Source organism: Xiphophorus maculatus, chromosome 20 (assembly GCF_002775205.1).
Source record: "Xiphophorus maculatus strain JP 163 A chromosome 20, X_maculatus-5.0-male, whole genome shotgun sequence".
In the NCBI taxonomy this organism is placed as follows: Eukaryota; Metazoa; Chordata; class Actinopteri; order Cyprinodontiformes; family Poeciliidae; genus Xiphophorus; species Xiphophorus maculatus.
Genome location: NC_036462.1, coordinates 15,224,780 through 15,236,341, shown reverse-complemented (window position 1 = coordinate 15,236,341; position 11,562 = coordinate 15,224,780). Strand labels below are relative to the sequence as shown.

The 11,562-nt window shown below is 37.4% G+C and overlaps 1 protein-coding gene across 1 annotated transcript; it reads right to left on the bottom strand.

Annotated features, from left to right (window-relative positions):
• Nucleotides 1-248: 248 nt before the first annotated feature.
• Nucleotides 249-11,318, bottom strand: LOC102225430 (transmembrane protein 51-like). Its single transcript, XM_005797027.2, has 3 exons — nt 11,066-11,318; nt 4,676-5,066; nt 249-1,308 (listed from the first exon to the last, which is right to left on the bottom strand). Exons 2-3 carry the CDS (start codon nt 5,047-5,049, stop codon nt 885-887), a joined length of 798 nt encoding a protein of 265 aa, XP_005797084.1. The 5' UTR covers nt 5,050-5,066; nt 11,066-11,318; the 3' UTR covers nt 249-884.
• Between the last annotated feature and the right edge of the window lie 244 nt (nt 11,319-11,562).

The window sequence follows — 11,562 nt, the reverse complement described above, 5'->3', positions numbered from 1 at the left end:
CTCATTTTAAAACAATATATTTTCACATCAACAGGGAGCTGGATTAGAAAGATTAACATTTCTACCACTAGAGGGCGGAAAAGTAACTAACTTAATCTCAAGTGTGAGGAAAATTTGATTTGTTGGGGGGAAAAAAACCCTAAAAATTGAGTAAATTTTACTACCCAAAATTTAACTTTTATTTTAATTTTACATGCAAATGATTAAAAAAAATAAAAAATAGAAGTACAACAATGCTTGAGCATAAAAATGGTATCACCATCCATATTTTATTAAATTATGCAACTTAAGCTTACAACATAACCAAACCAAACAGAAACTAAAAAGGAAAACATTTATTCACCACAATTTTAAAATATTAAAACATATCCGCTTTAAGATTTAAACACTTATATGTATAAAAAACAAGTCAATATCTCAGCAACAAGGTTCAAACGTTATCGAGTTTTTTCATCGCAGTTTTTACATCTCAAACTAAGTGAGTTAAATGTCTGCTGGATAATCTTCCGTTTCCCCCTCTGCACGACGCATGGTTCCATTTTACGAACTGAAGCAACAACATATTTTTGTTAAAAGGCATTTTATGTGAGTAATAAATAAAACTGAAATGCTGTCTTGCTCCGTTACTCTTGCTCTGAAGCATTAACGTGTGATGACAGAGCTGATGAGCCGACCCGAAGCTTCATTGATAAAGCGGAAAGTGTTCTCGTTTCCGGAGTGTGTCTGCCTCCATCATCATCCTGCCCAACCGGCACATCCACCTGCTTCACGGCGCCCTTAAAACAGGCTCTCAGAAACATCACCGCCAGTCCTCAAACTCCATTAGATATTTTCATAGGTTTTAATCAGCCGCAGGCCAATTGGGAAGCCAGCAGGGTGAGCCATTACTGTAATTCAGGCATCTTGTTATCGTACTGCGGGGGCGGCGTGATGGGCTCTATGGTCACTGGGTTCTGCGTGGGGGTGCGGATCTGGAGGCGGAAGTCTTTCAGGTGCAGTTTGTCCGACTTTATCCGTCTTACTCTGAGGGGCTTCAGTAAGCGGCTGGCCCGGCTGGCGCTGCGGGTCGGCAGGCTGGGCTGCGCCGCTATGCCGGACGGCTCGGCAGCAGCGGGCGTCTGGTCGTTCAGAGGGCTGTTCTCTGAGGAGTTGTTAGCAGGCTGGGAATCCTCGTTTTCCACAGCTGCCAGGATGTCTTCGTAGGACGGCAGCTGAGAGGTGCTCTGTCTCAGGTTGCTCTGGCGGACGGGGTAGTTGCCGCTGCCGATGACCTCGTCATAGCTGGGCACGTTGTACGACTCTGGGTCCCTGGAAAGGGATGCAACAGGTTACCCTCAATCGGAAAGCATCATGAGAATAAACAAATACCAGCATATGTTACATTTACAAACCATCTGGATGGAAGGTATTGCTTAAAGGAGACCTCTGAAGCTTCCCTGAACAGGTCGGTATTAGGGCTGAAACGATTCCTCGAATGATTCGAGTACCTCGATTATTAAAATTCCTCGTTAAATTATGTAGAGCACCGTGTTAAGGCCGGATCATTATTTGTAGTGGGCAGCGCTCTCACTTCCGCCTATGAGTCGTTGTGAAGTGCTAGCATAGCAGCATGGTGTTGAATTGTGCGCCGTTTTGTCAGGGTTTGGGTGAAAAATAAGGATTGCTGAATTTTGCGGTGCGACGGTTGGAGTCAGCATTTGTGGCGCCGTCATGGTTTTGGAGCGAATGATAGAAGAGAGAGAGAGAGACCTTATTCCTCGGATAATCGTAAAAATATTCTATACTCTATAGAATACTCTATAGAATATCCATTACTAAAATATTCTTTTACAACAGATGGGTCTATACAAAATATGTTCAGTACGGTTTTCACACAAAATCATTCTTAGATAACGATGATTCAGTCTGGTCAGTTCTGCCTTTTCTGAGCTGTTTTAGGGCCTCCTGTCACTTTAAACCAAATAAACTGCTGCTGGCCACACCCCTAAATCAACATTTACACTGACATAAAAATGGTTGCAAACAGATGCCCAATTACATAACCGTACACCTTTGAAAAGCAAAAGTAGGGCCTCCTGCACAACCAACAAAAATGCAGGAAGTGGTTTCTGGATGTTACGTCAACAACAAAACATGTATTTTCCAGCAGCTGTTGTACAGCACATACAGCAGACCAAATGCTTGCTACCTAGCTTGGGTTGCTAGGTAACAAGCTGGGCTTTGCTGGTGCTGCAAGGTGAAGGGAAGTGCTGCTGATTTGTAACTTACCACAAAATTTTCAAAACAGATAATTTTCCAGACACCAAAAAACATTAACTGATTGACAGAAAATGGTTGGTGTATTTTTTTAAGCATTTGGCTGTTTCTTAGAAGTAAAAAAAAGTACAAAAACGTGCAAAAAGTGAATTTTGCATAATAGGTCCCCTTTAAATGCGTATTGCTTGAATGAAGCCAGATTTTCTTGGCTTTTACTAAAAAGGTATTTACTTTGTTTGGGTGAGGAGAGCAGTTTATGGAGCTCTTGAGTGACAGTTTACTTAAAATTGGCTTCTTGTTGTACAATTGCATCCAAATAAAAGCTGTTAAGTGAAGCAAAACTGAATGTGAAACTCAAAATCAAAGGCTGTATTCAGGTAATCCATAAAAGTCTGTCTGCGAACACTTAAACCTGTAAAAACCACTTGGCCAAACAGCTGAGAGTTCATAAATGATGCTAACAGCTAGTAAAGTGTTGCTAAATGCTAACAGGACTGAGCCTGCATGTTGCACGGACAATCTGGTTTATTAATTTATTATTTATTATCATTTTCTGGTTCTGCTTTGCCATGTTCCAACTTCAACCTTTTAGGCTATAATCTAGTGCTGGGCAATAAAACAATTACAATATTTTATCAAGGAACATAAAACAACAACAACAATGATAAAGACAGACTTTAAAATTCAATAAGACTGAATATAAATGGGGACAGATTTTTACAGCATGAAAAAGTGATTTCAAACTTTATGATTTTTCCCCCATTGACACTTTCTGTCCCGCTTCAACAGTCATTAGATCTCTTTATAAGAAATCTTAAGTTTTATATATCATATCATATTTTTGCCAGAAAACAAACATCTTGAAAATGGGAAATATGAATGAATGACAATCAGTCTTCCAGTTGGTTTTCAAAGCAGAAATAGGATTATTATATATATATATTTTTTAAAACGCTTTCTGAATCAACTTAACCCCACCAATCCCAAAAAACAAAAACAATAAAAAACAACAGGAAGTACAGCCAAATATGGTCAATGGTGATGCATCGGTACCAGACCAGACCCATACTGCAGGCTGTTACTTATTACAGAGAGCAGGGAGTCGACAGCCACACCACGTTGCATCTAGTTGCAGTTTTGTGCAAATAATTAACTAATATATTCAATTTTTTCTCTCTGTGTTTGAGCTAAATTAAGGAGGTAACATTTGACTGCAGGCACCATCTGAAAACTTGACTAGCCCTGATCACAATGTGTGCAGCATTAGCTAAAGCTAACCATAGAAGAAGTTACAAAATGATTGAGCTATAGCAGATCGTCTCCGAAAAATCTGACTGCTATATTTCTGCGGTGGCATTAATTGCTCGAAAGTGAAACACAAGTTGATCACGTAGAAAAAGAGACTTGCAGAGTTACTGCAACATAAAATATCTTTGCAACATATCTGCTTTAGGAAATGGGCTAATGATCAGGTCTTCAAAACGAGGACAAAAGTTACCATCATTTTTTAAATTAAAAAATAAGGGTTTTTCTTTTACCACTGCAGGCAAACTGGGATCAAAAGCGTTTAAAACCCTGTATAGGGTGCCGATTTGCTAGATCTCCAAGCCTGAGCATTCAGCTATCAATTCTTCTGAGTTTTTTCTTGTCTTTGGATAAACCTCCAAATTAATCCTCACTTTATGAAATCAAATCCTGGCGTGAGGCTTTACAGTGATTACAGTTGTTTTTGGTGGCCACTGCTCTATGCAGTGATGCCAAAGTTGACCTTTACAGCAGCTGGCTGTAAAGGTCAATAAGCTCGTTTACATGTTTTACATTTATTTTTACACATTTCACATTTAAAAAAAATTTCATGTGCCCTTAAAAGTCAGGTTATAAAAGAGAAACCTCAACCAACCAGCTCCTCATTAGTTTCTGATTAGAAATGACTTCATGATTCGTGGTATTTGATTTAAAAAATAAATAAATTACATGTATATTTTTGGATTTTATATAAAAAAAAAAAAAATGTAATAAAAATATTTTGGTTTTACCAGGATATATTTTTAAAAAGTTGCACAAATAGAAAATGTTTTTGGCTGGGATTTGCTCCATAACGACTCTTCCGGTTTTCACATTTCAGCCTCATGATCTGCATTTGTGGCAGCAGGGGGCGCTAAAATCACAAGATATGGACATCAACAATTTGCATATCCTAGAATAATGGCCTCAGCGATCTTTTTTTTTTTTTTGCCAAAAGTGATTTTTTCTTTTTTTTTTTAAGAAGGCGGTGGTGATTTGTTTTGTTTTTTTCCCCCAAAATCAGTTTTTGTAAAAGGGGTTTTTTAAAAAAAAAGATTTTTTAGGAATGTGACAATATTATGCTGTTAAGTTTATCTATTAAAACATTTAAGAGCAGACAGCTGTCGTCACTCACTGCTGTTCCTGTCCTGCGGCCTGGTCCACGAAGCCGCTTGCTGCTCTCGCTGGCTGGGCGTTTTGGCTCTGACCTCTCCTCTTGCTCCTCAAACCGAGGCAAACAGACAGCAGCAGCATGACCACTCCCACTCCGACCAGAACCAGAGCGATTGGTGAGATGTTTTGTAGGCCATCTTGAGTAGGGCCCACAGTACTGTTTCCAGTTGGAGACTTATCTTCTGGAATCATAGTCCAGACGATCATAACGACCCCCAGGGCAACGAGTCCCACTCCCAGGGCGCACAGCGCATAGTGGGCCCCTGATCCTCTGGACTCGGACCTGGCTCTGTTGGGCCGGTTGTTGGCCCCACATATATTTCGACTGGAACACATACTGGCCGGACAAACAGCTGCAACCAAACAGAAGAAGAGTTGTTTTAGTGACACTGATCATAAAAGTTTCTACTGTTTTACTCTTTATCTTATAATGTAGATAATAAAATGTTTTTGTATTAAGGCTGCGACTATTATTATAGTTGATTATTCTACCAATGAATCCATAAATCAGGTTTTTAAAAAACCGACACATTCTGCGGATTTATTTAACCTCTTATGATTATTTGTGACAATATCAGAAATGCATATATTCTATTATTATTTGAGAATAATGCATAAAAGTAATATGCATTATTATTTGTAAAATACACAAATAATGAAATTCCTCTTTAAAATGTGAAAATAAACATGTTATTGCCTAAAATTTAATGCTTTAGCATTCCTTCAGTGAAAGTTTGACCATTTGTAGCAAAGGATGCATCTGCGGCTAAAAAACCTTTTCTAGCATTTTAAAATATCTTTTCTTCTTGACTAATAATAAGTACAATTTAGAGCTGATCTCAACGAATAATTTGTTAGGAATAGATTTTTTTTAAATACAACATTTAAACAAGGTGAAGCTAAAGCTACGTGACTAGAGGACTTCTACGTGCTACATGCTAGAAAAATACCAGAAACTTCCCTATTGCTTACCACTGCTGTAGGAGCACAAATCGAGTTTCTCAGTAATTATAAATATCTTGGTTTTATTCTAGATAATGAACTCTCTTTTAAAAATCACATAGCAAATCTACTACGGACATTGAAAAGGAAAATTGGGTTTTATTATCGAAATGGATCTTGTTTTACACTCAAAGCTAGAAGACAATTGGTAGCAGCGACAATCATTAAATACTGTGTATCGTTGCGCTTTAAGATTTATAACCGGTAGTCGACGTCTGACACATCATTGTGATTTGTACGCAAAAGCTGAATGGCTCCTTTAAGTGTACGGAGAAACAATCATTTAATGATCCTGATGTATAAATCTTTACTCGGTCTAACGCCAGCATATTTATCCACTCTCCTACATAGAACTGTCAGTTCTCGTTCTCTTCGCTCCAATAACATTATTCTTCTGCATGTCCCGCGCTTTCGAACTGAAAAAGGGAAGCAGATATTCAGTGTGTTTTGCCCCCACAGCGTGGAATCAGTTGCAGTCTGAACTTAAGATGTCGGAAATGATTTCACTGGACTTATTTTGAGCCGTTCTTAAAGATAGGCAACAAGATTCTATGAAACAGTGTCATTGTTTTTAAATTGTTCTTATTGTTTTATACTTGTGCATATGTATTAATTGTTTTTATCTTGTAACCAGGTTGCTGTGTATTGCAAATTTTTTGCTCAGGTCCCTCTTGAAAATGAGATCTAGACCTCAACGGGGTTTACCTGATTAAATAAAGGAATATATAATATATACGTAGAATATATTTACAGATAAAGAAAGTTTTATTAAATCTAAAATGAAAAATGTATATATATTTTTGTACAGCTTTGGTCTACTTACTACTGAATATGTTGTCCTTTCAGCAACTGGCCTTTTTTGAGTCTATATTCTCCAGTTACTAATTAATCGATTACTAAATTAGTTGAATGTACTTCAATAATCGATTCATTGTGATTTATCTGATTGTTTCAGCCCTAGAGGTAAGTGTGGTGTGTTGCGCTGTGAATAAGCTCTGATAACACTTCAAAGTAGGTTTTCTTCCTCAATTTCACCTCCTATGAAGCAATCTGGGAATCTATAATTACTGTGTAGTAGTTCTGCTGTTTAAAGCAGGACTGGTGTTCGGACGGCTGCATTTTTCAGGAGTGAGTGTTGCATGAGAACGAGCTGGAGATGTGAGGTGGAAGTTCGCAGGCTGGCAGAGCAGGTCCAAACATGACAAGCACCGGCTGGAGAGACGGAGAGGAACGAAACTCAAAGAATGACACACTGGCTTTCTCTGTAAGAACAATAATATCTAGCAGAAAAACATCACACATCGCTACATATGCTGGAATAATTTAAATCAATGACAGGCAAACCACAACTTAAACTTAGTTAAATTAATGCGTTAGAAATCTGGTTTGTAATACAATGTTAATCTACAAAAAAAGAGGATTAATATCCATCACAATATCCATCTAGGGCTGGACGTTAAGTCTGAAAAACGTATCACGATTTAAGGATTTCATATCAGTCGATTTCACAAATTATTAATAAGTTTTTTGTTTTAAGTATCTGAAATTCTGATGAACTGGTGATGTGAACCTTCCTGTTTTATCCACAGTCTTCACTACACAATGTTGTTTTCTTATTTTTCAACAGTTTTGAGGCAGAGTGGTGAAATCTTTAACTGCTGCTGCGGCAGTTACGACAGGCTGTTGCTAGGTAACCAGACAGTGAGTTGCCAGGTAACCAAAAAGTGAGCGAGTTAGTCGATGTTACAAACTTTGCTAAGCAACTCATGAGAAGTTCCCAGAATGCTGTTCGGTACTGGATCAGAGTAAAGAAAAACTATTTAGCTTTCTATAAATTGATATTAATCACATATCTATTGCAATATATTACATTTTTTAAAAATCAAATAAAATTTTATTTGTATAGAACATTTCAGCAGCAAGGCATTTCAAAGTGCTTTACATCATATCAAACACAGAAACACAATGCAAGATAGAATCAACAATCAAAACACGACATTAAGTCAAGTTCAATTTCAAATACAATCCTAAACAGGTGGGTTTTTAGTTGAGATTTAAAAGAAGTCAGTGTTTCAGCTGTTTTACAGTTTTCTGGAAGTTTGTTCCAGATTTGTGGTGCATAGATGCTGAAAGCTGCTTCTCCTCGTTTGGTTCTGGTTCTGGGGATGCAGAGCAGATCAGAACCAGAACCTGAGGGGTCTGGAAGGTTCATACAACAACAGCAGATCTTTAATGTATTGTGGTGCTAAGCCGTTCAGTGATTTATAAACTAACAACAGTATTTTAAAGTCTATTCTTTGAGCTACAGGGAGCCAGTGGAGGGACTTTAAAACTGGTGTTATGTGCTCCATCTTCCTGGTTTTAGTGAGAACGCCAGCAGCAGCATTCTGAATCAGCTGCAGCTGTTTGATTGATTTGTTGGACAGACCTGTGAAGATGCTGTTGCAATAATCAATACGACTGAAGATGAATGCATGGATGAGTTTCTCTAGATCTTGCTGAGACATTAGTCCTTTAATCCTGGAAACGTTCTTCAGGTGATAGAAGGCCGACTTTGTAACTGTCTTTATGTGGCTCTGGAGGTTCAGGTCAGAGTCCATCACTACTCCCAGGTTTCAGGCCTGATCGCTGGGTTTTAGTTTTCCTTTTAAACAGGAAAAAAATGTAAAAAAAATCTTGGCTCCGCATAATTTCTGTTTTACGGCAAGTTTCTTTTCTCCTGAACGTGAAAAAAAACACAGATATCCATCATCACATCAACAGGAACACAAAGATAATTTAATTTAATGTTGTTAATGATTTATTATCCAGGCTCAATGCGCATCCAACAAACTGGATCATCCAAAGTTAATTCACGTAAATCAAAACGAAAGAAAGTGGAGTCATTTTCGAAGACCTTTTTATGCTTATTTGAGCATCCATTTAAATTATTATAGTTTACAAATAATAAAAAACAAAATGTCTGACATGTCTCCTGAACTAGAGACAATGTTACAAATATCTTAATCCGACAAAGGATGCTAAAGGACTGGAAAGGTCAAAGGTCATCTTTTCTGATCAAAGTTTCTATTTTATATGTAAATCTGAGGTAAGAGTGAGTGGAGGAAGAGCGTTGGTCCCATCAGTTTAATCGAGTAAAAGTCAGAGCTGCAAGCTTCCTTCTGCTGACCAGCTTTATGGAAACGCAGGATTCATATTCCAGCTGCTGTTGCATCCAGAATGGGAGCTTCCTGAAAGCCCGGTTACAACCGCGGCGCCGCCGGCCCAAATGCTGCTCTCCTCCACTTGTAACGGGAGCAGAAACCACTGTCTGCATTTTACTACAATACTTTTTAGTACTGGGGGGAAAAAAACAAACTTATGGAGAACAAGTTATTATATCTCACTACTACTAAGATGTATTAAGTTTGATTTTGTCTTAATCACTAGTTATTATACAGTGATTTTTAGAAAACTTTTTATATAAACTTTATAAAGATGTAGTTTAATATTATATAAACGCTATAAATTGTTTATTTTTTTAATAGTTGTGTCATTTTTCTACAGTCTTTTAAAAAGATTTTGTTAATTTTTTTGTGAATCCCTTAGTTTTATGGCATTTTTTTAAATTTTATACCTTTGTGCAGGGGATTCCTGTTTTTAAGGTTTGAATTTAGTATTTTATTTTATTGGTAGTTTTTAAAGGGCGTAAATTGTCATAACCTTCAAATTGATGAATAAGAGGGAGAAGATTCAAACGAGGTGAAGCTTTGGAGTCGTTCCAGCAGCTTCTCTTATAAATTGTGGAGACGTTTTTACATGATGAAAGAAGTTCTGAAAACCCACAACTTGAAGCTGTCATTGAACTAACGGTTTACTTCGCTGGATAGAAGACAATTTTAAGGCTTCTTGTACTTTTTTTACCTTCATAATATGTTTAAACATTAGGCGTTATATCAAGTCATAATGGTTAACATGCACAATGTTTTCTACTTTATAATATTGAAGTTTTTGTGAAATTCTAATTTTTTTATAGTTTATATAAGGACAGAAATACTCACGTCTAATATTTATTTGGTTTAGAAGCTAATCAGCATTTTTAACTCCTGTGTTTTATGACTTAATTACGTCAAAAGGCTTTGAAAAAGCCTCCAGTGAAGGTTATTTCTTTACTGGTAGGTCATTTTTTTTACCAGTTTGACCATCCTTTAAGGTTATGTCATTGAGGTAAAGTTCACCGAGTTACACATCAAACTGAAACTCATATATATGTAAATACATATCTGTCACAATAACTTCTGCTGGGAGAAATATTGTTCCTGTTGTTATTGCGATAAACAACGTTATTTTGAGACCATTTTCAAGTGATATAATGATAATGGCATAATAATGCAAGAACACATTCTCAAAGCTCAATAAACTTTAAATTATAATGAACCTTTAGAACTAATTGTAAAACATTTTAAATATTCAAACTAAAAACATAAATAAAACAAATTATGAAGTGTCAGTCATTCAAAAGAAGGACTAGTTGATTAAAAACAAATTATTATATCTGCACACACTCTACTAGTAATATACCAGCTGCAGATTTACACCCACAGTTTGTGCTAAATGAGACTTTTCGCTTGTACTCTTTGTTATTAAATTATGTATTTGAATTACCTATTTTGAGAATTGGCACATAACACATTTTTGTCTGACTGGTTGCACCATCTTAAAACGTTAAATCATCTGCTAGATAAGAAGAAAATCTGTCCTTTAAACAGATTTTTAACCTTTTACTCTTCAGTAATTTCTTAATTCAGATTAAGCACATAACTTATTCCGGATTTAATTTCCCTTTGAAAGTACCGAGTGTCCTACAGTTTAATGAATGAAAAACACCTGACTTTGCCGTTTTATTATCCCATTTTCAGACATGTGGTTTACCGGCAGCAGTCAAACTAAAGTAGCCCACCCATCTGTCCATCTTTGTCCGGTTTTATTACCCACCAGGTTCTGGTTGTTTGCTTCCAGGCCTGTTTGACAGCGTGCGTGGGCGTGACCTGTTCGACATTAGTCAGTTTCCAACCTTTAAAAAAAAAAACCCTCGTCTATACTGCAATTAAGTTTTAACTCAATTCAGGGTCATTAGGGTGAAACATTAACAGCTGCAGGTGCAGAGAAGAGATAATGTGAAGGAAAGTGAGCGGCTGCTGCTTCCATTCCTGTCAAGTAGGAAGGGAGAACCTGTCGCACCTGAACAAAAACACTTTATAACAACACAAATGTAATTGGGCGACTCTTTACAGCGAAAGGACGCTTTAAAACCTCAGCAGAGTACAAAGTCCTCCCGGTTTTATTCTGTCAAAGTTTGAAGCGGCCTTACCTTTTCACCGCTCACCGCCCAAGGACTTCCCTCTTCATCGGGGAGTCACCTGAGTGCCGCAGGTGTTTTTTCAGGAAGACCAAATCACAAACCGGAAAGAAAAAATAATAAATAAAATAAAAGACAACACAAACGCCACTACTCAAACCCACTTGTTGCGTTATGAAATTCCCGATGAATATTCCTGCTGTTCCCCCTGAAGGGACAAACGCGACGGGGGGGCGACGGGGGGGAACTTTGAACGAGCTGCGGCCGCAGTGACGCCTCAGCTCCGCCCGGTCCTAGTGCCACTCCTGTTCATGTCCTGTGTGGGGAAAACTAAAAACGCCGCAAAATAGCACAAACAGTGGTACTGAAGAGGATCCGGGCCACAGAAAAAATGTAATTTAATTAAATTCTAACTTTTTTCTGAAAATTCTCACTTTAAACTCAAAATTCTGACTTTAGTCTTCTGAGATCAAAAGTAGTTTTTTAAAGAAAAAAAGCAAATTGAGAGA